The following is a 27,940-nucleotide window of genomic DNA, read 5'->3' as shown; positions in this document are numbered from 1 at the left end:
TAGATGATAGATAGATAGATACATGTGTACACATATATGCATACATATACATATACATAAACATATATACATATATGTATATATGTATGTGTGTGAAGATGGCAGTTAGGGCCTAGGGAAAAGAGTTTGGGTTTGGGAAGTCAGAGGAATTGTGAGTGGCATCTTGGAGCAGTAAATTGTCATATTCTTTCCAGTACTAATGGTAGTATTCATTTGATTGCTGTTCTCAGAGAAATAAGTAGAAAATGTGTTAAGGTTAGGGGGCAGGGAATGGGTAAGATGTCCCAGTTTAATGGAGAATAGTTGGATGGGATGTAAGGCATCATACTGTTTTGGAAAATATACTGCACCAATAAATTGGAAGGCAATCTCAAAAAATGTTTTGAGTAATGGAGTACCACTGATATAAGTATCTAGTCTTCCAGGATAGTTGCTCTGAAAAGAAATATTCATTTGCATTGATAAGAATTAATACCCTTCCATAAATCAAGGATCTGTCATTTTGTCAGTGTTTGGACTCCTTTCACCAATGCAGATCACTGACATTTCTAACACTTAAACAATCAATTAATCAGCATTTGTTAAGCATCTACTCATGCCAGGCACTGTGCTAAGCACTAGACTTAGACTTTTCCTGAGAGCTATTATGACTAAAAATCTTAGCACCATTCTCTTCCCTGTCCCTTCCCTCCAAACACACACACACACACACACACACACACACACACACACACACACACACCAACCCAGTGATGAGTTCTTCTGAACTTGACTAGGCTAGTCTTTGGCTAACGTGCACAGTCCAGCACTAAGCCCAAATGAAATGCCTTTCCATCTTGGTAGTATCTGCCAGAGCATATGACCATTAAGAACCCCATATCAGGAGGCAGCTAGGTAGTGCAGTGGATGGAGCACTGGCCCTGGATTGAGGAGGACCTGAGTTCAAATATGGCCTCAAACCCTTGACACTTACTAGCTGTGTGACCCTGTGCAAGTCACTTAACCCCAATTGCCTCACCAAAAAAAAAAAAAAATAGAACTCCATATCACCTCCATGCCATATAAAGCTGAGGAAGCAAATATGTGTTTGAATGCTGCAAGTTCTTGTATGTTTTCTAAAACATCATCATCAAGACATTACATCCTGTATCATATATACACACACAAAATTTAGAAGTACCATTAGGATTATAGTACAATATAACACCATATGGTCGTGGTGGTAACTTGCAGTAATAAACAATATATTTCAGTGTAGGATACTAATGGGTTAGAATACCAAACCAATGATCAAAGTTAGAAAGAGAGCTTATACCCAGACCAGAGCTTTTTAACCTTTTTTTGTGAAACCTATGGAAGTTAAGGTTAGGATTAGGTTTAGGGTTAGGGTCAGATTCATGTTTTCAAATGCTTACAGTAAGATATGTAGGATGAAAAAGGAAACCAAAAGTGAGTGAAAATGAAGATGTCACTTTCCCCATCCAACTTAATGGACTCCAGATTAAGACCTTCTGATCTAGAGATGAGAAACCAAAGGAAACTGAACTGCCCCAATCAGCAAAATATAAACTACAACAATAAGCAGCAAGATTATTAAGCATCTACTAAATGCAAGACACTTGGCTAGGCATTGGTGAAAGAAGGACAAAAGTGAAAAATAATGCCTGACCTCAAGGAGTTCATATTTTCCTGGGGCTATGGTAAGAAAGTTGTAACAGATCGGTCAATCAATCAAATATTTATTATATGCCAAGTAACATGCTATGCACTGGGACTATAAAAACTAAAATGAAATAATCCCTGCTCTCAAGCATCTTCTGTTATATTGGAACTGATCCTTAAAGAAAGGCTAAGGCTTCTGAGAGTTTATGGCAAGAAAAGAATACATCCGGGGCAGCTAGGTGGCTCAGTGGACAGAGCACAGGCCCTGAAGTCAGGAAGACCTGAGTTCAAATCTGGCCTCAGACACATAATACTTACTAGCTGTGTGACGCTGGGCAAGTCACTTAACCCCAATTGCCTCACCAAAAAAAAAAAGAGAGAGAGAGAGAGAGAGAGAGAGAGAGAGAGAGAGAATACATCCCAGAGAGGCATAGAAAACATCCTGGACAAAGGTATGGATAGAGGACACTAACTTTTTAATTTGGGGAATAGCAATGTGAGTCCATTTGACTGGAATTGAAAAACATGAAGGATAGCAAGGTGAAATAAGTGTGGAAATGGAGGTAAGAGCTAAATTGTAAAGGGCTTTAAATGCCAAAGTTGAATGTATTATGAAAAAGAGGAAACACAGCCACTTATTATTTGGAAGAGAAGAAACAAGTTCATTAAGGGGAAGTAACCAGTCACCTAGTCAGACAAAGTAGAATCACCACAAAAAACAGGGCCAAACAATCCATTTTGAGGCAGATAGGCTGCTTGGTGGATAGAGTATTGAGTGTAGAGTCAGGAAGACCTGAGTTCCAATCTGATCTCAGACACTTACTAGCTGTGTGATCCTGCACAAGTCACTAAACCTCTGTTGGCCTTCATTTCCTCAACTATAAAATGAGAATAATAAAAACAGCACCTACCTCCCAGGGTTTTTATTTCAAATGTATATTTGTATAGTGCTTTGCAAACTTTAAACTGTGATATAAAAGCTAGCAATTATTATTGTTGTTGTTATGCCAGCTACTAGTTAAATATTGATTGTGTCTATATAAAGGGAAAAGGGATAGGGACTGCACCTGTGATTTCGGTGATACAGGGAATTCCAGGGTAAAAAAACATTCTTTGGCAATGTAGTCTGGCCCTTCTCTGCATCTGGTATAGAATGTAAGTTACTTGTCCAGGGTGATACAGCCAGTATGTGTCAGACGCAGAATCTGAGCTCAGAACTTCTTTAATTTAGGATCAGCCCCCTGCCATCTATAGCCAATCTTCCCTTCACAATGGGAAAAAAGAAACACAAATGCAAGAAGGAGAGAACAAAGATAATGGAATGGGACAGATAAAGGAGTAATCCTTACATTGTTATGGATCTTTATGTTAAAGATTTTTACAGCTTCATCATAAATATAAATTAAATTAGTTTTATATTATTTCAAATTAAGTTCCTCCACATCTCCAACAAGTTGCCAAATCTTGTAGTTTCTACACACTGTCTTTCCCATTGTCTCCTCTTCAATGACACAGCCATTATCACTTTTCACAGGAACTACTATAGTGTCCTATTTGGGCTCCCTAACTCAGGTTTCTCCCCACTCCTCCACAGAGTTATCAAAATTATTTTCCTAAAGCATGGGCCTTGCCATGTCACTCCACTGCTCAGTAACCTACTGTCTCTAAGATCAAATAGACAGAGGCAACTAGGTGGCACAGTAGATAGAACACTGGCCCTGGAGTCAGGAGAACCTGAGTTCAAATCTGACCTCAGACACTTAACACTTACTAGCTGTGTGATTCTGGGCAAGTCACTTAACCCCAATTTCCTCAACCCCCCCAAAAAAAAGCTCAAATAGACTTTCCTGTTTGACATTTAAAGACCTTCCCAATCAAGCCCCAACCTACTTGACCAAACTTATTAGACTTATTACCCTCCCACATACTGCGATTCAAACAAACTAATCTTCTTACTATTCCTCATACCCCACCTAACACTATTTCTCATATGCTCCGTCTTCCATTACCATGCCTTTGCCCTGCCTGTCTCCCATGCTTCTTTGGAATGCATTCTCTCCTCATCTCTGTCTCTTGGAAACCCTAGTTTCTTTCAGATCTTTCAGATCTAAATGAAGACTTCCTGATCCTCCAGCTCCTAGTGCTCTTCCAACCAAAATTATCTTTCATCTATTTTGTGTACACCTCTACATGTACATGTGGTCTCTCCTAGTTAGAATGGAAGATCCTTGGAAGCAGAGACTGTTTCACTTTTGTCTTTGTATTCTCGGCACCTAGCTGAGACATGGCTAAACACAAAGCAGACGTTTGATAAATGGTTATTCACTGATTGATTCACCAAAAAAAAAAGCACACTTATAAACAAAAAAGAGAGAGGATCCCTACAATGCCTTTCTGTGAACTATATCCCCTCTCTTTTCCCTTCTCCTCCAGAATGTGTTAGTGACTGAAGGATTTGTAAAACAGCTAGATGGAGTCTTCTTTGTTCATCCTGAGCTAGATGTGATCTATGGTGAAGTGGCGGGCACTATCAGCAAGTCAGTCATGTCACCAGTGGCTTTAAAGGTGATCAAGGTAAGCACTCCTCTCCCTTCTCTCCCTTCTCTCTCTTGCCTACTGAGCCCCCTGGCAAAAGAGGAAATCTTGCTTTCAACCCCAATTCAGCTTCTTAGGACATACTAAGGCTGCACTTCTACCCTCCTACAAGAAATGCATTGTGATCTTCCTTTAAAAAATGGAATATTCTCCTTGGCTATGAAATTATTTTATAGGGCTTCCTCATTCCCAGAGAAGGAGAACAACTGGGAGTGACTTTGGAAAGTCTTGAGAAGTTTAAAGATGGAGTCTCCCATTACCCTGTTCTTACCATAGCCTATTCTGGCAAGTTCCACCTCTTCAATTCAATCTAGTTCAACTAAACAAACATATATTAAATGCCTTCTATGTGCAAGGCACTTTGTTATGCACTAAGGATACATAAATACATTTGCAATCTCATTATTGTTAACATTCTTTTCAGAGATGCAATTGCAACTCTCCAAGCCTAACCTTCCTTATTTTCTCTGTTTTTACAATTCAATGATATCTGAATTATCTTCCTTCCATCTCCCCCTCTCCCACCTATTGAGGATGTAAAAAGAACAAAACCCATTACAAATATGTAGTACCAAATAAAACAAATTCCTGAATTGGCCTTATCCAAAAAGAAAAAGAAAAAGAAAAAAAAGAAAGCATGTTTCAATCTATACTCTGAGTCTCTAATTAGACTTCAGTTCTCTAAGTGGAGGTAGATAGTATGTTTGCTCATGAGTCTTTTGGAATTGTGGCTGGCCATCATGTTGATATGAGTTTCTAAGTCTTCTAAAGTTGCTATCTTTACAATATTGTTATAATTATTGTATATATTATTATGTAGATATGTAATATATGTAAATATTATGTATGTAGAAATTATTCTCCTAAATTTTGCTTTCTTTACTTTGCATCAGTTCATACAATTCTTCCTAGTTTTTTCTGAAACCTTATCATTTCTTATGATAATAATTAGTATTACTATACATTTGTATACCATAATTTGTTCAGCCAAACTCTACTTGATGAGTACCCCCTCAGTTTATAATTCTTTGCCACCATGAAAAGAACCACTGTTGATATTTTTGTACCAATGAATCATTTTTTTTTCTTTTTTTGATCTCTTTGGTTATATAGATGGTAGTGGTATTACTAGATCAAAGGATATGCACAGTTTTATAGCTTTGGGGTAATAGTTCCAAATTGCTTTCCAAATGACTGGACCAATTCACATCTCAACCAACTGAGCATTATGAAGCTGTTTTCCCAGAGTCACTCCAGAATTTGTCATTTTCCTTTTTTTTTCCTGCACTTTGTCAATAAAATGAGTGTGAGGTGACAACTCAGAATTGTCTTAATTTGCATTTCTCTAATTATTAGTGATTTAGAGAATGTTTTCATATTGCAATGGATACCTTGGATTTGTTCTTCTGAAAACTGATATGAATCAGTTCTTGATATATCTTGAAAATGCAACTTTTATCACGAAACTTGCTGCAAAGGTTTTCCCAAGTTCCTGATTCTCTTCTAATTTAGATGCATTGATTTTCTTTTACAAAACCTTCTAAATTTAATATAATCAAAATTGTTTATTCTACCTCCTGTGAACTGCTTTATCTCTTGTTTAGTCATGAACTCTTCCACCATCCACAGATCTGATAGGTTAATTTCTTGTATGCTGAATAGTAAGTTCTTGCTCCAATAGGTAGGATCTTTGCATTTCTGAAACATTAGGCTACTGTGCATGTTTGTATAAATTACATATTATACAACTAATCTGATCCTCTCATCAACCTATTTCTTACCAGTAACAAATTGTTTTGATAATTACAGCTTTGTAGTATTTAAGACCTGAAACTTCTAGGCTCCCTTCCTTCCCAACTTTTTTTTTCATTAATTCCTTTGATATTCTTGACCTTTTGTTCCATTAATTTTGCTATTTTTTCTAGCTCTATAAAACAATCATTTGATAGTTTGATTGCTGCAGCACCGAATCAGTAAATTAATTTAGTTATTATTGTCATTTTTATTATATTGGCTCCTTGAGGACAGGAACTGGGTCAACCTTCATCTTTGTATGTCTAGAATCCCTATCACTCCTTAAAAACAGTAGGTCCTTAATGAATATTTGTAGAAATGTAAAGAGTCAATATTAGAATCATGGATCTTCTGACTCCTGGTTCAGCATTTGTTCCTCTGCACCCTGGGATGAACTGAATATCCAGATATCCTAAACAGGACAGGTCTCAGTGAAACTGGACCCATGGTTTCACTGGCATAGGGATGAAGAAATTCTCTCTACCTGTTCAAGTTGGCACCTTTTCTGTTATGTATAGTGTCAGAGAGCTGCCTGAAGCACCAACAGGTTAAGTGACTTCCCCGGGTTACACACCCACTACATGTTAGGAGTAGGACTTGAACCCAGGTTTCCCTGACTCCAAGGCCAGCTCTCTATCCACTGTATACCATAATGCCTTTCTGCCCTAAGTAGGAAACAACTATGATCAAGACTGTTGAGTTAACCCATGAATGTAAGAAGCCTACTGCTGTATGCACATCAGCTATACTTGGGTTAATAGCACTGAAAACATGATGCAGTTGCAGGTAAAGAGGTCATTTCACCTAGAACTCTCTCCTGTCACTGATTCATCTGCATCTGTGCCACAGTATCTAGGACAAAGCAATGGAGAGCAAACTCAATACTCCAGTAATGTTGAGCAGAAGGTAGTGTGAACTCAAGACTATTGCTGGGATATGAGGCCTTTTCTTCCTGTGGGTAAGACAAGAAGAAACGTGGTCTTCAAAGAAGCAATAGGCCTGTTATGCCTGTAGGCAAGACCTATATGTTCTGCTCAGTGTGGAGGAACAAAAGCTTCAAATTAAAAGGTAGTTAGGAAAGTAATCCTCAGGGTACATACCAAGCTAAAGCTCAACAATACAGGATGTCAAATTTACATAATTGACAAAGTTAGGGACTGGCTCCTTTTACATAAGGCTTGAACCCAAGGAATCCCCATTGGGTGTCAATGGCAACACCCACTGGCAGTCCTTGGTATTGCTAATCAGTTCTCTTAAGGCTGATAAATGAAAACCTATTTGTTGAGTAGTTTTTCAGTTGTGTCCAACTCTTCATAACCCCATTTGGGATTTTCTTGGCAAAAAATTCTGGAGTGGCCTGCCATTTCCTTCTCCAGCTCATTTTTACAGATGAGGAAACTTAGGCAAACAGGGTTAAGTGACTTGCCCAGGATCACACAGCTAGTAAATGTCTGAGGCTGGATTTGAACTCGGGTCTTCCTGAGTCCAGGTCCAGCTTTTTATGCACTGTGGCATCACCTATTGCCTGGCAAGACCTTCTATACTACCCCCCATTAACCCCCAACTTCTCTGGTTTGAGTCTTAGCATCAAAGACATATAATAGTAGATAAAGCATTGGCCCTGGATTCAGGAGGACCCGAGTTCAAATCCAGCCTCAAACACTTGACCCTTACTAGCTGTATGACCCTGGGCAAGTCACTGCCCCACAAAAAAAAAACACATAATAGAGTTTGGAGTGGAAGTGAGGAACCACCATAAAAATGTTAAAACATTGCATATAGCTTGCTTGTAAATAGTTGTTTACATGTTATCTCCCCCATTAGATTGTAAACTCCTTAAGAACAGGGGATGTCTTTCACCTTTCTTCATATCCCCAGTGCTTGGCATAGGACATAGTAGGCATTTAACAAATATTTATTGACTGACCTAAAGTGATGAAAGATACCAGCCCAAGATAGAGAGATGAAAAAGTCCAGGAACGAGAATAATATTCCATCTTGTGGTAGAATGCAAAAGAAGATACCTTCTCCCTCTCTTAGCTGCTAAGCATTATAAGATGAGCAGATGGGACCAGTGGTAGGAAGAGTAAAGAAATAAGATTCTTAAGTAGGACATCTGAAGAACTTGGCAATGCCTTACCTACAAAAATCTGAGGGACCAAAGGAGAGGAATCTGGCTGCTTAGGGATGCCTGTAGGCCCTCAGCCTCTATATTTCCCCCCTTTTAGAAGTTTCCCAGCCCTCTTTACTAAGAGTTGGGTTCTCAGGGCAAAATAATAAAAGTTATATGATTTCCCAGAGCTTCTCATGTGCTGTCCCTCCTGAGAATCTGATCAGGATGAATGGGATGTGAAGGAACAATGAATGCCAATCGTAAACATCCAGAGAAAAGGGGAAAAAAACTAAATTCTGGAAGCTAAGAACGTGGACTTAGGAATCCCTCTATGTAGGAGAAATTCCTATGATTCAAAGAAGATGTAGAATGAAAAGAGGAATCAATTATGGAATTGAAATGTTTGATCCAAAATAGTTCCACATGATCAAAGTCTCTGAAGTTGCTGCAAGAAACTGGTACTAAGAATGGTTTGCTTTTTTATACTGTGGCATACCCAGAATGCCATGCATGGGACTGGCCACCAAATTCATCTTTTCCTCAGTCAAAAATTTTCACCTCTACTGTTTTTGTTTTCTTCAGGAGAAACATGTCTCTTTAAAAAGAAAACATAGGGGACAGTGGATAAAGCACCAGCCCTGGTTTCAGGAGGACTTGAGTTCAAATTCGGCCTCAGACACTTGACACTTACTATCTGTGTGACCCTGGGCAAGTCACTTAACCCTCATTGCCCTGCAAAAAAGAAAAAACAAAAAAAAACATAAATCAATAGTGAAATAGCCTTTAGGGAAAGGTCTCTGACCTTTGACTTCATTGATATAGGGAATTCCTGGATGAAGAAACTCTCTCTACCAATGCGGGTCCACACCTCTATAATTTATGGTCTTGAAACCCTGAAAAGTTAAAGGACTTGCCCAGGGTCACAAAGCCAATATGAGTAAGAAATAGGACCAGAGCTCAGGTCTTCATAGCTTGGAGACCAGCTCTCAATCCTCAATACCACACTGCCTCAGAACAGTCTTTGCCTTATTCATGGTTACCATCATCCCACTTTTCTGGAACAATAATTGGTCCCTAAAGTGAGATTCCTATAATGACAAGCCAGGAAAGAGGAAAAGGAAGTATCCATCTGGATCTTCCCCCAAAACACTATCCTCAGATAGCCTTTTAAAAAAGAGAATCATTGGGTCTCCCTAGGAGGTAATTAGTTCTATCTCTTCTTTCTTATTAAGACTATGATCCTTGAGGATTCCATCTCTAACTAGACCTTCTCTACATTTCCCTAGCAGAAACTTAAAGTCTTCACCCCTTAAGTGGCCACGGGATGTTATAGTGTTCAACACTGTGTTTTCTGTATCCTGAAACTCAGCATTGTGTGCTATAATGGTAGCATGGAGTGTGGCTAGCATCCTCCTAGAGAAAGCCCACTCAGTCCTGTGGGGCAAGATGTACATGAAACATAAGAATAATAATTGGCAATTATGTACAGCTTTAAGTTTTGCCAAGGGCTTTATCATATTATATGTTATCTCATTTGGTTCCCCAAGAACCCTGTGAAGTAGGTGCCATTATTGTGCTCATTTTATAAATGAGGAAAAAAGCTTTGAAAGGTTACATGGCCCAAGGTCACACAGCTAGTAAGTGTCTATGGCAGGATTCGAACTCAGGTCTGTCTGCCTCCAAATTCAGTGTTCTAACCACTATACTAAATTTATAATACCAGTTATAACTGACATTTATATGGTGCCTCAAAATTTGCCAAGAATTTTATATTGATTATCTATGGAGGGAGCTACATAGCATAGTGAACAGGTCACTGGATCCAAGATCAGGAAGACCTGAGTTCAAATCCATCCAGCCTCAGACCCTGGATAAGTCACTTAAGCTCTGTTTGCCTTGATTTCCTTCTTTGTAAAGTCAAGATAGTAATAGCACCTACCTCCTAGGATTTTTCTGAGCATAAAATAAGATAAAACTTGTAAAACATTTTGAAGATCTTAAAGTACTACATAAATATTAGCTATTGTTATTATTATGTTTTGAGTACCACAACTTTGAGGGAAGTAGGACAGGCATTACTATCTCCATTTTTCAGATGAGGAAACTAAGGCTCTCTCTTCTTGTCTCCATATCCTAGCCACACCTCCTCCCAGCTTCATTAAAGTCTCAGCTAAAGACACAAAATACAAGAAGCTTTTCCTAGTTCTCCTTAATCTTAGTGTCTTCCCTCTGAGACTACTCTCAATACATACATATATATACATATTGCATGTATGTAAATATACACATATATTACATATCTTGTTTGTATGTATACATATGCACATATATTACATATCTTGTTTGTATGTGACCGTTTGACTGTTATCTCCCCCATTAAGCTGTGAGCTCCTTGAGAGCAAGGACTATTGTTTTTGTTTTTGTTATTTGCCTTTGTATCCACAGCACTTAGCATAGTGCCTGGCACATTTTATGCATTTATGCATTTAATAGATACTAGTTGGCTAACTGAAGTGATTTCCCTTCTGTCATATAGCTGGTAAGTGTCAAAGGAGGGATTTGAACCAATATTTTACAAAAGACTTCCATTCTGGATCCCTGGGGCGGGGGGGGGGGGGGGGCAGGGTTGGAGATGGAGACAATTTATTGGGTGGCTGCCATGGGTAAGATGCTGTGCTAGGTGCTGTGGAGGAAGATACAAAAAAAGACACTATCCCTGCCCTTTAATGCTTAAAATATAATTACGGATAGAAAATATACACAGCGGGGCAACTAGGTGGCACAGTGGATAGAGTACCGGCCCTTGATTCAAGAGGACCTGAGTTCAAATCCAGCCTCAGACACTTAACACTTACTAGCTGTGTGACCCTGGGCAAGTCAGTTAACCCCAATTGCCTCACCAAAAAAAAGAAAGAAAGAAAATATACACAGTAACCAAGAAAATAAGGCAATATATAATCAGTAATAAATGAGCAACACATAGGCACAAAATCTGGGGGTGGGGTAGGGTGGGGTTCAGAGGAGAGCTCATGATGGGTCACAATGATCAGGGAAGATTTCATGGAGAAGGGGAGAATTATAAGGTCATATAATCTACAGGTGGTAGGGATCTTAGAGATTATCCAGCTCCTTCATTCTACCAAGAGTAGAATAGATAATAGTATTTTCAGAATTGGAAAGGGTCTTAGAGGTAATGTAGTCCAGCCCCCTCAATTTACAGATTAGGAAACTGAGGCACAGCAAGGTGACATATTTTACCCTAGATGACAAAGTAAGTGACAAAGCTAGGAATTTGAAACCAGGTCCTCTGAATCTAATCTCAGCACTTTTCAGGCCAAGAGAGGGAAAGTGATGCCCAATATCACACAGGTAGTAAACAGCAAACCCAAGATTGACATATGGGAACTTTTACTTCAAATTTAGTGTTCTTTGAACTGAGCCAGAGAATGAGTTTGGAGTTTTTTAGAGGAAAAAAAAGATCCTGTGTGAGTGGGTGCCTTCCTGGTAGGAGAACAGCATTACCAAAGGCAAAAAATCAGGAATGTGTCCCATGTGTCTGGAGTATAGTGAATAAATTGGGCAGGCTAGAACAGAGCCAATTGCATAGGGCAATTATAGGAAATAAGAGTGGAAAGGCAGTTTACCACCAGATTTTGGAGGTCCTTAAAAAGCCAAAGTCAGCACCATGGCCAGAGGTCTTAACGGTGATATAAATAAGTACTGTGGCTAGGACAAATGTGGGTGTTGAAGATAGGACAGGTATTGAAAAATCTGAGGAAGAGAAATAGCTGGGGGTTTCAGGGACCACTATTATGAAGCTTTTTTGCAGATTCAATTGTTTTCAAACAATTATTCCAACCCACAGAAGCCTCCTTAGCTTAGGAAAGAGTGTGACTTTATTATCTGCTGGAGACTTCCCTCATGAAGATATGCTTCTATCTCTCCAGGTAGGCTGACCTGTGGGAAGCCAGTCAACAGACCCATGTTTATTTTCCCCTCTCTGGGGTGTCTATTTGTTGTGGCTATGCTTGGTCAGCTTCCCAGCACAGATGAGTCTCTGCTTATAAAGCCTTTTTCAGAAAGCCTAGGCTTCATCCAGGATATGATAGCTATCTGTGACTGACCCCATCAATTTCAGGGTCAGGGTATTTAAGAGCAGCTCCAGTAGTTATGCTGACCTTGAACTGTCTTATTTTTATTTTTAAAAGGGGAGACATAAATTGAAAGAGAATTTTAAGATTAATCTGGCAGTGATGTCAAACTCATCATGCCTTTGCAAAATTTCTGAATGTGTCCAGAATCAGATGAAAATGTAATTGGGGGGGGGGGGAAGCAGCTAGGTGACACAGTGGATAGAGCACCAGCCCTGGTGTCAGGAGGACCTGAGTTCAAATCTGGCCGCAGACACTTAACACTTACTAGCTGTGTGACCCTGGGCAAGTCACTTAACCCCAATTGCCTCACCAAAAAAAAAAAAGTAATTGGGAGGGGCAGCTAGGTGACACAGTGGATAGAGCACTGGCCCTGGATTTAGGAGGACCTGAGCTCAAATCTGACCTCAGACACTTGACACTTGACACTTGCTATCTGTGTGACCCTGGGCAAGTCACTTAACCCCAATTGCCTTGCCCAAAAAAATATGTAATTGGGAAATGTATAACAAAATTAAAAATACAACAAGGCATAGATAGTGTTAACTTGTGATTTTTCTTTTTTATCATAAAAGTATTTTATTATTTTCTAGTTACATGTAGATAGAGTTTTCAGCATTTGTTTTTATAAGATTTCTAGTTCCAAATTTTTCTCTCTCCCTCTCTCCCTTCCCCCCTCCCCAAGACAACATGTAACCCGATATAGGTTATATATGTACAATCACATTAAACATTAGTCGTGTTGTGAAAGAGGAATCAGCACAAAAGGGAGAAACTTCAACAAAGAAAAAACCAAAAAAGTAGAATCAGTATGGTTCAATCTGTATCTTTTTTCTAGATTTGGAGAGCATTTTCTATCATGAATTCTTTGGAATTTTCTTGGACCATTGTATTGCTGAGAATTTCTGATTTTTCTAAGTCAATATGTGGCCCACAAGAATCTGTTTCTATTTGAGTTTGTACAGAATAGGCTAAAGAGAGGAAAAAGTGATGGCAAGATTGGTTTGGAAAGTATTGAAATAGTGTAGTGTGAGATGATGATGCTCCCAACAAAAAATGTTGGCAATATGATTAGAAAGGATGTGATGAATGGATCATAGTATCATAGAACTTAGGAACAGAAGAGGTATTAGAGCTCATCTAGTCCAGCTCTCACATTTTACAAATGAGGAAATGAGAATGTCCACAAAGGTAAAGCAAATATTCCAAGGTCACCCAGATGATTAATGGCAGGGCCAGGATTTGAACTCATGTCTTCTGACTGACCATCTAGGTTCTCAAACTTTTTAATCTCACTTTACACTCTTAAAAATTATTGAGCTTTTGGGGGCAACTAGGTGGCACAGTGGATAAAGCACCGGCCTTGGATTCAGGAGGCCCTGAGTTCAAATCTGACCTTAGAGATTTGACACATACTAGCTGTGTGACCCTGGGCAAGTCACTTAACCTTCATTGTCCTGCCAAAAAAAAAAATTTTAATTATTGAGCTTTAAAAATTAAGACCTTTTACACTCTTGAAAATTATTGAGCTTCAAAGACTTCCAGGGCAGAGCCAAGATGGCAGAGGAAAGGCAGTGAGCTCCCAAACTCATGACAGGATCGCTCCAAAAACATCCAAATAAGGTCATAGGAAAATGCCCAGAGCAGCAAAACTCACAGAAGAATGTGCTGAAATAATCTTCTAACCAAGAACTGCTTGGAAAGTCAGAAGGAGGGAGCTGCGGTGTTGATATAGGAGTCAGGCCCAACCCCACAGTCACCCTGACGCAGATCTAGTCTCAGGAAGTCCTCACCAGAGAAGGAGACCCGCAGAGCCTCTGAATCAGCTGAAGCACCAGTGTCATCTGGAACTAAGCTCACAATCTGGTGAGTGGGCTGAGCCCTGGGGAGGGGAGAGACTACAGGGGTCTATGCTGGTGCTAAGGCAGAACTTGGATTTTACATCCCTACTGAGAACCAGGTGGTAGGCTCCAGTAGAAGTGGCCCAGGTGGGGGAGGGGCACAGGCTCGTTGGAGCTAACAACCACAACACACAAAGCTGGTTGATTGGCAAGTTGGTCTGGAGTCATCTAGGACCAGGAAACAGGCTGCTCGAGGGAAGAACCTGATTCTCCTTAAATCATACCACTGGGGACTTCTTAAGCTTGGGATACTGCAGCCTGGAAACAGTGCCTCACTTTAAGGAGCTGAAAGTCTAGTAAAAGAAAGGCAAGATGAGCCGACAGAGAAAGGTGAAGACCATAAAAAGTTTCTTCAGTAACAAGGAAGACCAAGGGGCACCCTCAGAGGAAGATGTCGACATCAGGGCCCCTATATCTAAAGCTTCCAAGAAAAATACAAATTGGTCTCAGGCCATAGAGGTACTCAAAAAGGACTTTGAAGATAAAATTAGAAAGGTAGAGGAAAAAATGGAAAGAGAAATGAGGGTGATGCAGGAAACACATGAGAAAAAAGTCAAAAGCTTAAAAAGTCAAATGGAAAAGGAGGTACAAAAGCTCTCTGATGAAAATAATTGCCTAAGAATTAGGATTGAACAAATGGAAGCCAGTGACTTTATGAGAAACCAAGACACAATAAAGCAAATCCAAATGAATAAAAAAAATAGAGGGCAATGTGAAATATCTTCTGGGAAAAACTGCTGACCTGGAAAATAGGTCCAGGAGAGATAATTTGAAAATTATTGGTCTACCTGAAAACCATGATCAAGGAAAGAGCTTAGACACCATCTTCCAAGATATTCTCAGGGAAAATTGCCCTGAAATTCTAGAAGAAGAAGCTAAAATAGAAATTGAAAAAATCCACCGATCACCTCCAGAAAGAGATCCCAAAAAGACAATTCCTAGGAATAATATGGCCAAATTCCAGAGCTCTCAGGTCAAGGAGAAAATATTGCAAGCTGCCAAAAAGAAAGAATTCAAGTACTGTGGAGCCCCAGTCAGGATAGCACAAGATCTAGCAGCTTCTACATTAAAGGACCAGAGGGCATGGAATATGATATTCCAAAGGGCAAAGGAAATGGGATCACAACCAAGAATCACCTACCCAGCAAAACTCAGCATTATCTTTCAGCGGAAAAAATGGGACTTTAATGAAAAAGAAGACTTTCAGATATTTGTGATGAAAAGACCTGAACTGAATGATAAATTTGACTTTCAAATACAAGACCCTAGAGAACCATAAAAAAAAAAAATTGGAGCTGGGGGACATACCTGGGGTCATACAGTGGGTGACTGTCTTGTGTCTGAGGCCAGGTTTTGGCTGGGATCCCCCTGGATCTAGGGGTGATGATTTGTCCACTGTGTCACTTAGCTAGATGATAACATCTTTAGGGTTAAATTGAGGGGTGAAGGGAATTCATTGGGGGAGGGGGAAGGGCAGAAGCAAAATCCTACATGAAAGTAACAGGAAAAGGCTTATGGAGCGGGGGAAGAGATGGGAGAGGAGCAGGGCAGTAAATGAATTTTACACTCATCAGAAAAGGCTCAAAGATCTTAAATTCATCAGAGCTGCCTCAAGGAGGGACTAATAGACACACCCAACTGGGTGGAGTAATCTATTTAATCTGGGCAGTAAATGAGCCTAACACTCATTAAAATTGGCTCAAAGACCTCAATATCATTAGAATTGGCTCAAGGAGGGAGTAATGTACACACTCAATTGGGTAGAGTAATCTCTATAACCCTGCAGGAAAATAGGAGGGGAAGGGGATAAAGAGAGAGGGGCAAAAGAAGGAAGGGCAGAGTGGGGGAGGGGACAGACAGAAGCAAATCCCTTTTGAAAAGTGATAGGATGAAAGAAGATGGATAATAGAATAAATATCATGGGGAAGGGAATAGGATGGAAGGGAAACAGTTAACAATAGTAATCATGAAAAAGAGAAAAGGGGGAAAAATTGTACAAAAAATATTTATAGCAACTCTTGGTAGAGGCTAAAAATTGAGAATCAAGGGAATGTCCATCAATTGAGGAATGATGGAAAAAGCTGTGTTATATGATTGTAGTGGAATGGACTTGTGTTACAGGAAATGACAAACAGGATGATCCCCGAAAAATCTTGAAAGACTAATGAACATCGATGTATGGTGAAGTGAGCAGAGCTGAGAGGACATTGTACATAGTGATAGCAGTATTGTTCAATGAGTGATTGTGAATGATTTAGCTACAATGATCCAGGACAATCCCAAGGAACTAATGAGGAAGCATACTATGCACTTCTATAGAAAGAACTGATAAAAAGAACACTTGTGGATTGTACATATATAACCTGATTGTGATCTTGTGGGGGGAGGGAGGAAAGGGAGGGAGGGAGGGAGAAAAATTTGGAACTCTAAATCTTATGAAAATGAATGTTGTAAACTACCCAATTTAAAAAAAAAGAAAAGAAAAGAAAATTATTGAGCTTCAAAAATTAAGACCTGTTTATATAGATTATATCTATCAATATTTACTATATCAGAAATTAAAACTGAAATTTGTAAAAAGAAAAGGATTAACTCATTTAAGAATAACAATAATAAGTTCCTTACATGTCAACATAAGATATTTCATGAAAATTAACTATATTTTCCATAACAAAATAAAATAGTGATGAGTTTTACATATATTTGCAAATCCCCTTGATGTCTAGTTCAATAGAAAACAGTTGGATCCTTATATCTGTTTCTGCATTCAATTTGTTACAATACATTGTTTTGGCTGAAATATATAAAGAAAACCCGTTCTCATACAGGTAGTTGGAAAAGGGAAAAATATCTTAGCAAGCAGATAACATTTTAATATTGTCATTAAAATAGTTTGGATCTTGTAGATCCAAGAGGGTCTTGAAAACCCCAAACCTCGAGGAGTTTTCATGTAATACATTTAGAACTACCGTATCACATTGTACTGGCTCCTTGTTCCTCAGTCCCTGGCCTAGTCTGTTTGAAAGTTCTAAACAGGTCTTTGGTTACTAAAAAGACTACAAAAACATCTGTCCAACAATCAGACTGACTTCAGGATCCCCAACTAGAGTTCATATTGGAGTCTAAGGAATATACCATGACTCAGTGGTATATAGTAATTGTCAGCTGATTTTAGAAAAGGAGAAGAGAACAAACATTTATTAATCACATACTATGTGTCAGGCACTGTGCTAAGCACTTTAAAACAGTATCTTATTTGATCCTCACAAGAAACCTGGGAGAAAATGTTTGAGTGACTTGGCCAGGGTCATACATCTAATATGTATCAAAGCTGACGCTTTGAACTCAGGTCTGCCTGATAGTGGATGGAGTACAAAGCCCGGAGTCAGGAAAACTCATCTTCCTGAGTTCAAATCTGGCCTTAAATACCTCCTGGCTGTGTGACCCTGGCCAAGTCACTAAATTATGTTTTCCTCAGTTTCTTCATCTATAAAATGAGCTGGAGAAGAAAATAGCAAACCACTCCAGTATCTTTACCAAGAAAACTCTAAATAGGGTTACAAAGAGTTAGACATGAAGGAAAATGACTGAACAACAGTAAGAAATAGAAGAAGGACAGAACATAGTGATTGATTGGATTGAATGGCACAGGATAAAGTGAACAAGGCATAAGCAAGTATCATAGAATCTTAGAGTTGGAAGGGATTTTAAAGGCCATAAAATCCGACAATATTTGTGATGGATGCATCCCCCTTTATGATGACCAAAGGTCATCCAGGTCTAATAATGGGGAACTTGCCACCTAGCTTCCTAACCCCTTCAACTTTGGGACAGCAACACTTCCATATTCTCCATTCAGAATCACAAATCTTCAAGTTGGGAGAGGCCTCAATGTACATGTAGAAAGAATCCATTCTGTAACATGCCCACAAAATGGTTATCCAGCCTTTGTTTAAAGATTTCTAATGATGAGAAACCCATTTTCTTCCATGTTAACTTGGTTCACTTTTTTCATAGCTCTGTTAGAGAATTTTTCCTTTATCAAAGTAAAATATACCTCTCTATGACTTAAAATCTTTGCTCTTAATCAGTTCTGCCATACTGGGCCAAACCCAACAAACATCATCTTTCTTCCACATGAAGTCCTTGAAATATATGAAGATAGTCATCTTCTCTCTAAGTCTACTTTCCTCCAAGCTGAACACTCCCATTTCCTTCCATCAGTCCACACATGGCATGATCTTGAAATCCTTCCCCATTCTAAGTAAGCATTTTCTAGACATACTCCAGTTTACCATTGTCTCTTGTAGGATTTGGTGCCCAAAACTCAACACTATGTTCATGGATTGACTGGAGCAGAGGACAGAAGAACTATTATTTCCCTTATTCTGGCCAATATATTTCCTTTATTCATTTTTGTGCTTTTTTTTCACAGTCTTCTCACACTATTGGTTCATATGAAGCCCGGAGCTAACTAGTCTTCCTTAGCCATTTTTCACATGAATTCCTGTCTAGCCAGATGTCTCCATCCTATAATTGTGCAATTGAATTTTTAATTCATAGTATGATTCTGCATTTATATTTTTTCACTTCTATCTTATTAGCTTCTATCCATTATTTCAGTCTATCTTTTTAGATTCTGATTTGGATCCTGTATATTAATGGTATCTTCCTTGTTTTGTGTTATTAGTGTATTTGGTAAAGATGTCATCAGTGTTTCCCTCCAGTCTGTGCCAAATGCCTGAGGGCTCTGCCCTATGACTGAAGCCAGACAACTGTGATATCTCTAAAGGCCTTCCTGGATTTCACTAATTCAATAATAAAACCTCTTTAGTTATAGACATCCAATAAATTATAAATCCACTTAAAGGAAAGACACCATATCGCAGGCAATTAAAGACTGAACAGGAGATAAGGACTAGACCTATGATTTTATTGGGAGATGGAACCCTCTTTACCAATGTGTGCTGTTAGATGCTTAAAGCATTGAGGGGTTCAGTGATTTTCCCAGGGTCACAAAGTTAAGATATGTCAAAAGTAGGACTTGAATTCAGGTCTTCCTTGCTTCAAGGACAGCTTTCTACTCATAGAATCATCCTGTCTCTCATAGGCTCTAATGACATGGAAGCAGTCAATGCAGATGGCAAATCTCATACCTTCCTCCCTCTTAACAACATTCCACTTTCCCTTGGTTCTGTTCAGTGTGATCTGTCTGGAAATTTCCCTATAAGTGATTACACTGCTTAGTTCTTCCACCCTGGACTGTGATCTCCCCAGTTCTCACTAAGCAGGCACCCTGGGGTTTGTTGGTTGATTCAAGGAAAACCTATAGAGCTATACTCATGTACAATGGGGTGAAATCTTCTCTCTGAATTACCACTGAGCCTATAGCCATGAGTTAGAGGTATCTAATTCTGGACCACAATATTTCCTTTCCCTGTTTTTAAAAGATCATTGGAGGGGCAGCTAGGTGGCACAGTGGATAGAGCACCGGCCCTGGAGTCAGGAGTACCTGAGTTCAAATCCGGCCTCAGACACTTAACACTTACTAGCTGTGTGACCCTGGGCAAGTCACTTAACCCCAATTGCCTCACTAAAAAAAAAAAAAAATCATTGGGGGCAGCTAGGTGGCTCAATGGATAGAGCACACTGGTCCTGGAGTCAGGAGTACCTGAGTTCAAATCCGGCCTCAGACACTTAACACTTACTAGCTGTGTGACCCTGGGCAAGTCACTTAATCCCAATTGCCTCACTTAAAAAAAAAAAGAAAAGAAAAGATCGTTGGATTTGGAGATTTAACTGACCTTATAGGTGTCATAGAATCATATATCTCTAGCTTGAAGGGACACTCAGAAGCCCCCAATCCAGCCTCCTATAATTCTACCTGTTGTTAGCATCCCCTCCAAAATTACTTTGGATTTATTTTCTTAGGGGGGGCGGGGCAATGAGAGTTAAGTGACTTGCTCAGGGTCACACAGCTAGTAAGTGTCAAGTGTCTGAGGCCAGATTTGAACTCAGGTCCTCCTGAATCTAGGACCCGTGCTTTATCTACTGTGCCACCTAGCTGTCCCTATTTATTTTCAATATATTTTGTATTAACTCATTGCACATGTTGTTCCCTACCAGTAGAATGTAAGTTCCTTAAAGACAGGAACTATTTCTATTCTTTTTCTCCCCAGAATCTGGCTTCTAATTGGACCTTATATAATGTTTGTTGAATTGAATTGAATGAGAAACCTAAAGGCTAGAGATGATTGAAGTGACTTGTCCACTGTCACAAATCCCAAGAAGTTGGGATTTAAATCCTGATTCTCTGCCTCCACTGGCTTTTGCCACCAGACCCAGGCTGTATTCTTCAGGGCCTCCATTCTGAACTGTGAGAATGATGTCCTACAAAATTAACAAATGCATTGCTAGAGACTCATACACCAGTAGAGGTGGCAAATTTTCAGCTGAAACACAAAACCAATCTCCTGGCTGCCTATAATCATTAAAACTCCTTGGGCATCCTCCCCTGGTGTCCTGACAGATTTTAAAATCTGATAGATCCAATCTGGTTGCTCAGAATCCCCAGGAATTTCCACAGAAGAGTCTGACATCCTAACTGTGCTTCTTATTTACAAACTGCTGGATAAGACCAAGAACGTGCCAGCTATGTGGTGGACATTTCCAAGTGAGAATGTCCAAGGAATCCCGAAATTCACTTTGAAGAAAGAGGAAAAAGTATTTTCATGCTAAGTCCTCTCCATCCCTTCCAATTACTTATTATCTTTATCATACATGTATGTACACCTATATATGTAAGTTGTCTCCATTGGCTAGATTGGAAATTCAAGTGCTTTTTTTTTTTTTTTTTTGCGGGGCAATGTGGGTTGTGACTTGCCCAGGGTCACACAGCTAGTTAAGTGTCAAGTGTCTGAGGCTGGATTTGAACTCAGGTCCTCCTGAATCCAGGGCTGGTGCTTTATCCACTGCGCCACGTAGCTGCCCCCTCAAGTGTTTTTTTATCCCGTGTCTAGCAGAGTGACTAAGAGTCAGTGACTGATAAATGCTTGCTTGCTTGCTTGATTCATCATCATTATCAGTAAATATTTCTCAAACACTGATTGATAGGTGCTATACCAAGAAAATCACACAGACAAAAGAAAAAGATTGTGCTCGTTCCTACATTTTCATGAAGATAATAATGCTTTGTTGCGGGGGGGGGGTCCTCTACAGAAGTTGTAAGAATAGAAAAACATCTCTGTGAGATCTTGAATTAAAGCAATATGTGACTCTCTCTCCCTCACCCTCTCCCCCACCTCTCTTCTTTCTCTCCTCCTCCTCTTCATTTCTTTCTCCTTTCTCCCTGTGCCTTCTCTCTTTTACCCCCCTCCCTTTCAGTCTTCCATCTCTCTGTGTCTCTTTGTATGTCTTTCTATCTCTCCATCTTTGTCAGTCCCTATTTATCTTTCTCTATTTCTGTCACTATCTCTCTCAGGGTCTGTCTCTGTCACTGTCTCTCTATCTCTGTCTTTGTCTCTATCTTTGTCTGTCCCTTCCCCTTCTTTCTTTTCCCCCTTCTCAATGTCTCCATTCCCATTCCCTAACATCCCTATTGGTGCCTTCCAGGCCTAAGATTATAACTTTTGGATATAACAAGAGCAATTAGAAGTAACCTTATGGGCTGGTGGTGGTTCAACAGATGGCACCACCAAATACAAGCAGCAACACCAATGGGAACTGTGAGGGCAGAAAAGGCAGACAGCTGAGCAGAACTAATTTCTGTATCTCAGGGATGCAACCAAGTACCATTGACCATGACTTCATCAAGCCTTCTCAGTCATATGGCAAGATTTTTTTCTACTAAGGCCATATTGGGCAAGTACACAAATAACTACAAAGACCTGGGCTTTGTCGATTTTGATAATTCTTCAGCCACACAGACAGCTGTAGTTGCACTTGAGACCAGGGACAGATTGTAAAACAACAGGATAAGATCCTCACAAATTTATATATCTGAGGGGCAGCTAGGTAGAGCAGTGGATAAAGCACTGGCCCTGGATTCAGGAGGACCTGAGTTCAAATCCAGCCTCAGACACTTGACACTAACTGTGTGACCCTGGGCAAGTCACTTAACCCTCATTTCTTCATAAAAAAAAAATAAAATAAAAATAAATTTACATATCTCATACCTCCTAGTGACTATGGAGATGAGGCTGATGAAGCCTTTTGGGCAGGCCATCTTTATTTGCAAAACACAAGTGAGACTAGTCAAAGGCTTGCCTTTGCAAGGAAAAAGTTCACAGATGTGAAGTTATCACTGCCCACTTTAATGACAAATTCATTAAGACATCCCCTGGTGTACAGGCCCCGTATAATCCTTTGTCCTACAAATTTGCTGTAACTCCCATCCTAACCTGATAACCACTCTCTTCCTCTCGCCTTTATGCTGCCAAACCTGTCCACTTTAACTTTTTAATTGGAGATTTTTGCTTCTTTTTTTTAAACTTATTTTATGAATAAGACAATACAGAAAACTAAAAAAAAAGAACTATAAAGTGATGAACGGGCCATGCAGTGGACCTTCCATTTATCCATCAGAATATGCCATAAGGCCAAGAGGTAAATGGAAAAGAAAAGAGAACAAGATTACTAAAAAAGGAAGTCAGCAAGCTAGTTCAGTCTTTACCCAGGAGTCATGGGAGTTGTCTGGAATACTTGAATCTTTCCATCCCAATACAAGGATATGTTTTTTGTCTGGGCTGTGATGAAACAAATTCTACCACTTAGAGCATACACACTTGGCCAGTCTTCCAGAGATTACTTCAAAACTTCTGTTAAAATGATCCCCTTAGGCTCACACCAGGTATTCACACAGCTGGATGAAAAGGCCCTATTTCTTTTTTTTTTAATCACAAAAATATTTATTCTTTTCCACTGACATGTAGAGATAGTTTTCAACATTTGTTTTCATAAGATTTTTAGTTCCAAATTTTTCTCCCTCCCTCCCCAAGACAGAAAGCAATCTGATATAGGTTATATGTGTACAATCACATCAAACATATTTCTGCATTAGTCATGTTGTGAAAGAAGAATCAGAACAAAAGGGGAAAACCTCAAAAAACAAACAAACAAAAAAAAAAGCAGAAATAGTATTGTTCAATCTGCATCCAGATTCCAGTTCTTTTTTCTGGCTGGGCTGTGGAAAGCATTTTCCATCATGAGTTTAAAAGGCCCAATTTACAATGAGCTCGATTCTTTCACATTTATAATCACCCACAAGCTCCATTCTGTGGGATTACCTGGGATACAGTTGTCATGAACATATTTAAACCACCCCTTAACGCTACTCAATGGAGCACCTTTGATAAATGTATACCTAATAGAACAATGGTCTTTTGGGTCTGTCTTTTCTATCCATCCCCTTTTCTATGCTCACACATGCTCAGACTTGAGTTCTTTGCCTTCGTTAGCTTCCTAATTTAGATGCAGCTGGTGGCAAAGTGGATAGAGCTCTCGACCTGAAGTCAGAAAGACCTGAACTCAAATCCAGCCTCAGACTTTTCCTAGCTATGTGACCCAGGCAATTCAATTAACATCTGTCTGCCTCATTTTTCACACCCATAAAATGGAGATAATAGCCTCTACCTCACAGGGCTGTTGTGAGGATCAAATGAGATAATATTTGTAAATGTTAGACACAGAACTTAGCACATAGCAGCAGCACTGTAAACATTTTTCTAATTGGCATCACTACTTCCTGTTTGGCCCCTCATCCTCCATAGAGCTTCCAAACTGAGATTCCTAAAACACATGTCTGTCCATGTCACTCTACTTCTAGAGGAAGCTAAGTGGCACAGTGGACAGAGCACTGGACCTGGAGTCAGGAAAACAAGTTCAAATCTAGTCTCAGACTAGCTGTGTAACCTCAAACGAGCAACTTAATACTTTCTGCCTCCGTTTCCTCAGCTATCAAATGAGGTTAATACTAAATCAGTACCTACCTTACAAGTAACACTAAAGTGATTTGCCTAAACCACAGGGTCAGCCATGTCACCCCCTTACTGAATAAACTTCACTGGCTCCCTGTTACTTCCAGGATCAAATTCAAAATGCTCTGTTCAGGGGCAGCTAGGTGGCACAGTGGGTAGAGCACCGGCCCTGGAGTCAGGAGTACCTGAGTTCAAATCTGGCCTCAGACACTTAACACTGTGTGACCCTGGGCAAGTCACAACCCCAATTGCCTCACTAAAAATTTTAAAAATTAAAATGCTCTGTTCAACATTCATAGCCCTTCATAACCAAACCCCCTCCTCCCTTTCCAGTCTTTTTGCACATTACTCCCCAACAATTACTCTTTGATTCAGTGACACTGGCCTCCTAACTATTCTACAAATAAGGGACTCCATTTCTCATCTCTCTGGCTGTCCTCCATGCCTGGAACACTCTCCCTCCTCCATTCCAACTACTGACCTCTCTGGCTTCCTTTAAGTTCCAATTAAAATCTCACCTTTCACAGGAACCTTTCCCCAACCCTTCTTGATTTCAGTGCCTTCCCTCTGTTAATTATTTCCTACTTATCCTGTATAAAGCTTGAGGTATACATATATATATATATATGTATATATATATGTGTGTGTGTACATGTGTGTATATGATGTAGATGTATATGTTGTATATGTTGTATGTGTATGCATACATTATACATATGTGTGTTTATTTGTATTTTTATTATATGTTTGTTTGTTTGCCTATTGTCTCTCCCATTAGATTGTAAGCTCCCTGAGGGTAAACACTGGTTTTTTGCCCCTTTTTTGTATCCCCAATGCTCAGCACAGTGCCTAGCACATAGTAGCTGCTGAATAAATGTTGATTGATTGATTGATTGATAATTGTGAGGATCACAAGAGATAATATTTGTAAAGTACTTTGCATAATGCCTAGCACATAATAGGCACTTAATATTTATTAATCTTGTTCCTGCCATACTCTAAAATCTTTTGTGGCTCCTTATTGTCTTTAACATAAAATATAAAATCTCTCATAATCTGTCTCCCACCTACCCATCTAGTCTTGTTTCATAGTATTCTTTTTCATGCATTCTCTGTTCCAATCAAAAAGACTTACCAGCTGTTCCAGGTGCATCACATTTTATCTCTAGTCTTTGTGTGGTCTGTCCCCTGGGTCTCCCTTCACTTCTGCCTCTCAGGATACCTACATTCCTTCAAAGCACAATTTAGATTCCCCATACAAGAGGCCTAACCTCATCCCTTCATGCTTCCTGCCTCTTGAAAATTACCTTGTATCACTTCAGATACATTTTGCATTTACTTATCATTATACCTCAACACAAGAGAATATAAACTCTTCTAGGGCAGGGACTCTAGGGTTTTGTTTGTTCATTGAGTGTTTTTTACCTTTGTTTCCCCATGACCTAGCCCAGTGTTTTGTCCCCCAGAGATAGGGATAGTGATTTTACTGATACAGGGAATTCCCAGGTGAAGCAGCTCCCTCCACTAGAGTGTAGGTCAGCACTGCCTGCAACTTACTGTCTTAGAGTGTTGCCTAGAGCTAAGTGATTTGCCCAGGGCTCACATTGTCTCTATACATAAGAACACAGGTTTGCCTGGCTCTGAGGCCCACTCTCTATACACCTCATCACTTTGCCCCTAGTTATGGAAATGTCTTTTAAATTAAATCAAATTTACAAGAGCAGCTAGGTGGCGCAGTGGATAAAGCACTGGCCCTGGATTCAGGAGGACCTGAGTTCAAATCCGGCCTCAGACACTTGACACTTACTAGCTGTGTGACCCTGGGCAAGTCACTTAACCCCAATTGCCCTGCAAAAGCCAAAACAAAACAAATTTACAGCACTCATGCCCCAACCCTATGTGCTAAAAACCTAAAATGACCTAAAAACCATGTGATAGTTTCCACAATGCTTCAGACAAAAGATTCATACCATCCTTCAGACTTTTCAGGCCTATGAAACTAGACTCTTCATGGGTTATTAGAGTGAAATACATTTGCAAGTATTTTGGAGAAGATCCTTCTGTCTTAGAAGAAAGGACATCTTGGCCCTCCACATGTGAAAAAGTAGACTTGTTAGCTTGGTGTGATTAGAGAATGAGACACTCGAGTCGATCAAATATCACTGTGAATAAGCAGTTGCCAGACATGGATTACTGATTTTCAAATTGGAAGAAAATGCACTTTTGGTACAGGGACTCTTTTCATAATGTCATCTTGCTTTGTGGTAAAAGGCAATTGAGGATCTTACAGTGTCTCACATAATCCTCAGGAACACTAAGTTATCATTGTACCACTGAAGAATAAATGTAACAACTGACAGAGAAGGCCCCTTTTCTCTTTTTGTTTTTATTTTTTCTTTCCTGCTTTCACCCTTTCCTATTTGGAAATATTCCCTTGTTGGCTATGATTCCATCACTCCACTCCTTCCTTTTTGTACTTATTCATTCCTCCTAATGCTAGAAATTTACTGTCTACTGGGGCCAGCAATTTGTAGCAAACAGGTTGAAAATTATATGGGGACCATTTGCCACCACTGTACCTTGCTTTCTGTCATTTAGGACCAGTTCTTGACACTACCAAATAGTTCATAACCAGAAATTCATATGATCTTATCATTGAAATGGTATTAAAGAAAAAAGCATTAACATCTGCATTTCCACTGCACCCTAGGGACCATGGGACCTTTCCAGCTGACTTGTATCTGAAATCTCCCATATGTTATCTCTCCCATTAGAATGTAAGCTTCTTGAGAGCAGGGAATGCCTTGCTTTTGTATTTTTATCTCCAATACTTAACACAGAGCTTTGTACATAGAACATTTTAATAAATGCTTTATTCGTTTACTCATTTGTAGTCATTACATGTATTAGTATATTAATGTGACAATTTTGATTAGTCATTGACATTTATTTATTTGTTATGCTCCCAAGGAACTTGGGAAATGCTTTCTGTGGAAGGGATTTTAGTTGAGACTTAAAGACTTAAAAACTCTGGGGCAGCTAGATGGCGCAGTGGATAGAGCACCAGCCCTGGAGTCAGGACTACCTGAGTTCAAATCTGGCCTCAGATTCTTAACACTTACTAGCTGTGTGACCCTGAGCAAGTCACTTAACCCCAATTGCCTCACTAAAAAAAAAAAAAAAAGACAAACTTTAAAGTTTGAAAAGCACTTTACATGCATTATATCACTGGAACCTCACAACAAGCCCATCAGAAAGGTACTTCACTGAAGATGAGTTTTATTGAGGAGGAAATTGAAGCTCACAGAGGATATGTGATTTATTTAGAGTCACACAGCTTCTGTCAGAGGGATTTGGACCCAGATCTTCTTGATTCCAAGTCTAACATTATCCACTAAACTTTGCTGCCTTGAATACAAAAGACAAATACCAAATACAAAGGTTGAGGTTGCCTTCACTGCAATTATCTCTGTGTACATTATAAACTTTGTGGTTCAACTCAAGCAAAATGTAAAAATTTACCATGAATGGATTATCTCTGCTTAGCCATGGTTATGGCCCATCACCCCCTACCATTATTTGGTACACATAAAAGGAATGAAAACTACTTTTGGTATCAGCCCTTCCTCACTTAAATCCAATTCATTACAAGTCATGACATCACCTCCCTGATGTCATGGTCTTCCTTGAGAACAAAGGACAAACCATAATAATAAACAAAATATCAGACAACTAGATGGCACAGTGGAT

At 39.5% G+C, this 27,940-nt stretch overlaps 2 protein-coding genes across 2 annotated transcripts in view; one reads left to right on the top strand and one right to left on the bottom strand.

The window, feature by feature from the left end:
• ANGEL1 (angel homolog 1) overlaps positions 1-27,940 on the bottom strand; it is a 112,944-nt gene that overhangs the window by 51,495 nt on the left and 33,509 nt on the right. The window lies entirely within an intron of this gene.
• LRRC74A (leucine rich repeat containing 74A) overlaps positions 1-27,940 on the top strand; it is a 55,974-nt gene that overhangs the window by 22,916 nt on the left and 5,118 nt on the right. The window contains exon 11 of the mRNA XM_043988017.1: positions 4,096-4,236. Coding sequence (XP_043843952.1) covers positions 4,096-4,236 — 141 coding nt within the window. The remainder of the gene's footprint in view (positions 1-4,095; positions 4,237-27,940) is intronic.

This window comes from Dromiciops gliroides, chromosome 2 (assembly GCF_019393635.1).
Source record: "Dromiciops gliroides isolate mDroGli1 chromosome 2, mDroGli1.pri, whole genome shotgun sequence".
Lineage (NCBI taxonomy): Eukaryota > Metazoa > Chordata > Mammalia > Microbiotheria > Microbiotheriidae > Dromiciops > Dromiciops gliroides.
This window is presented reverse-complemented; position numbering and strand designations above follow the sequence as displayed.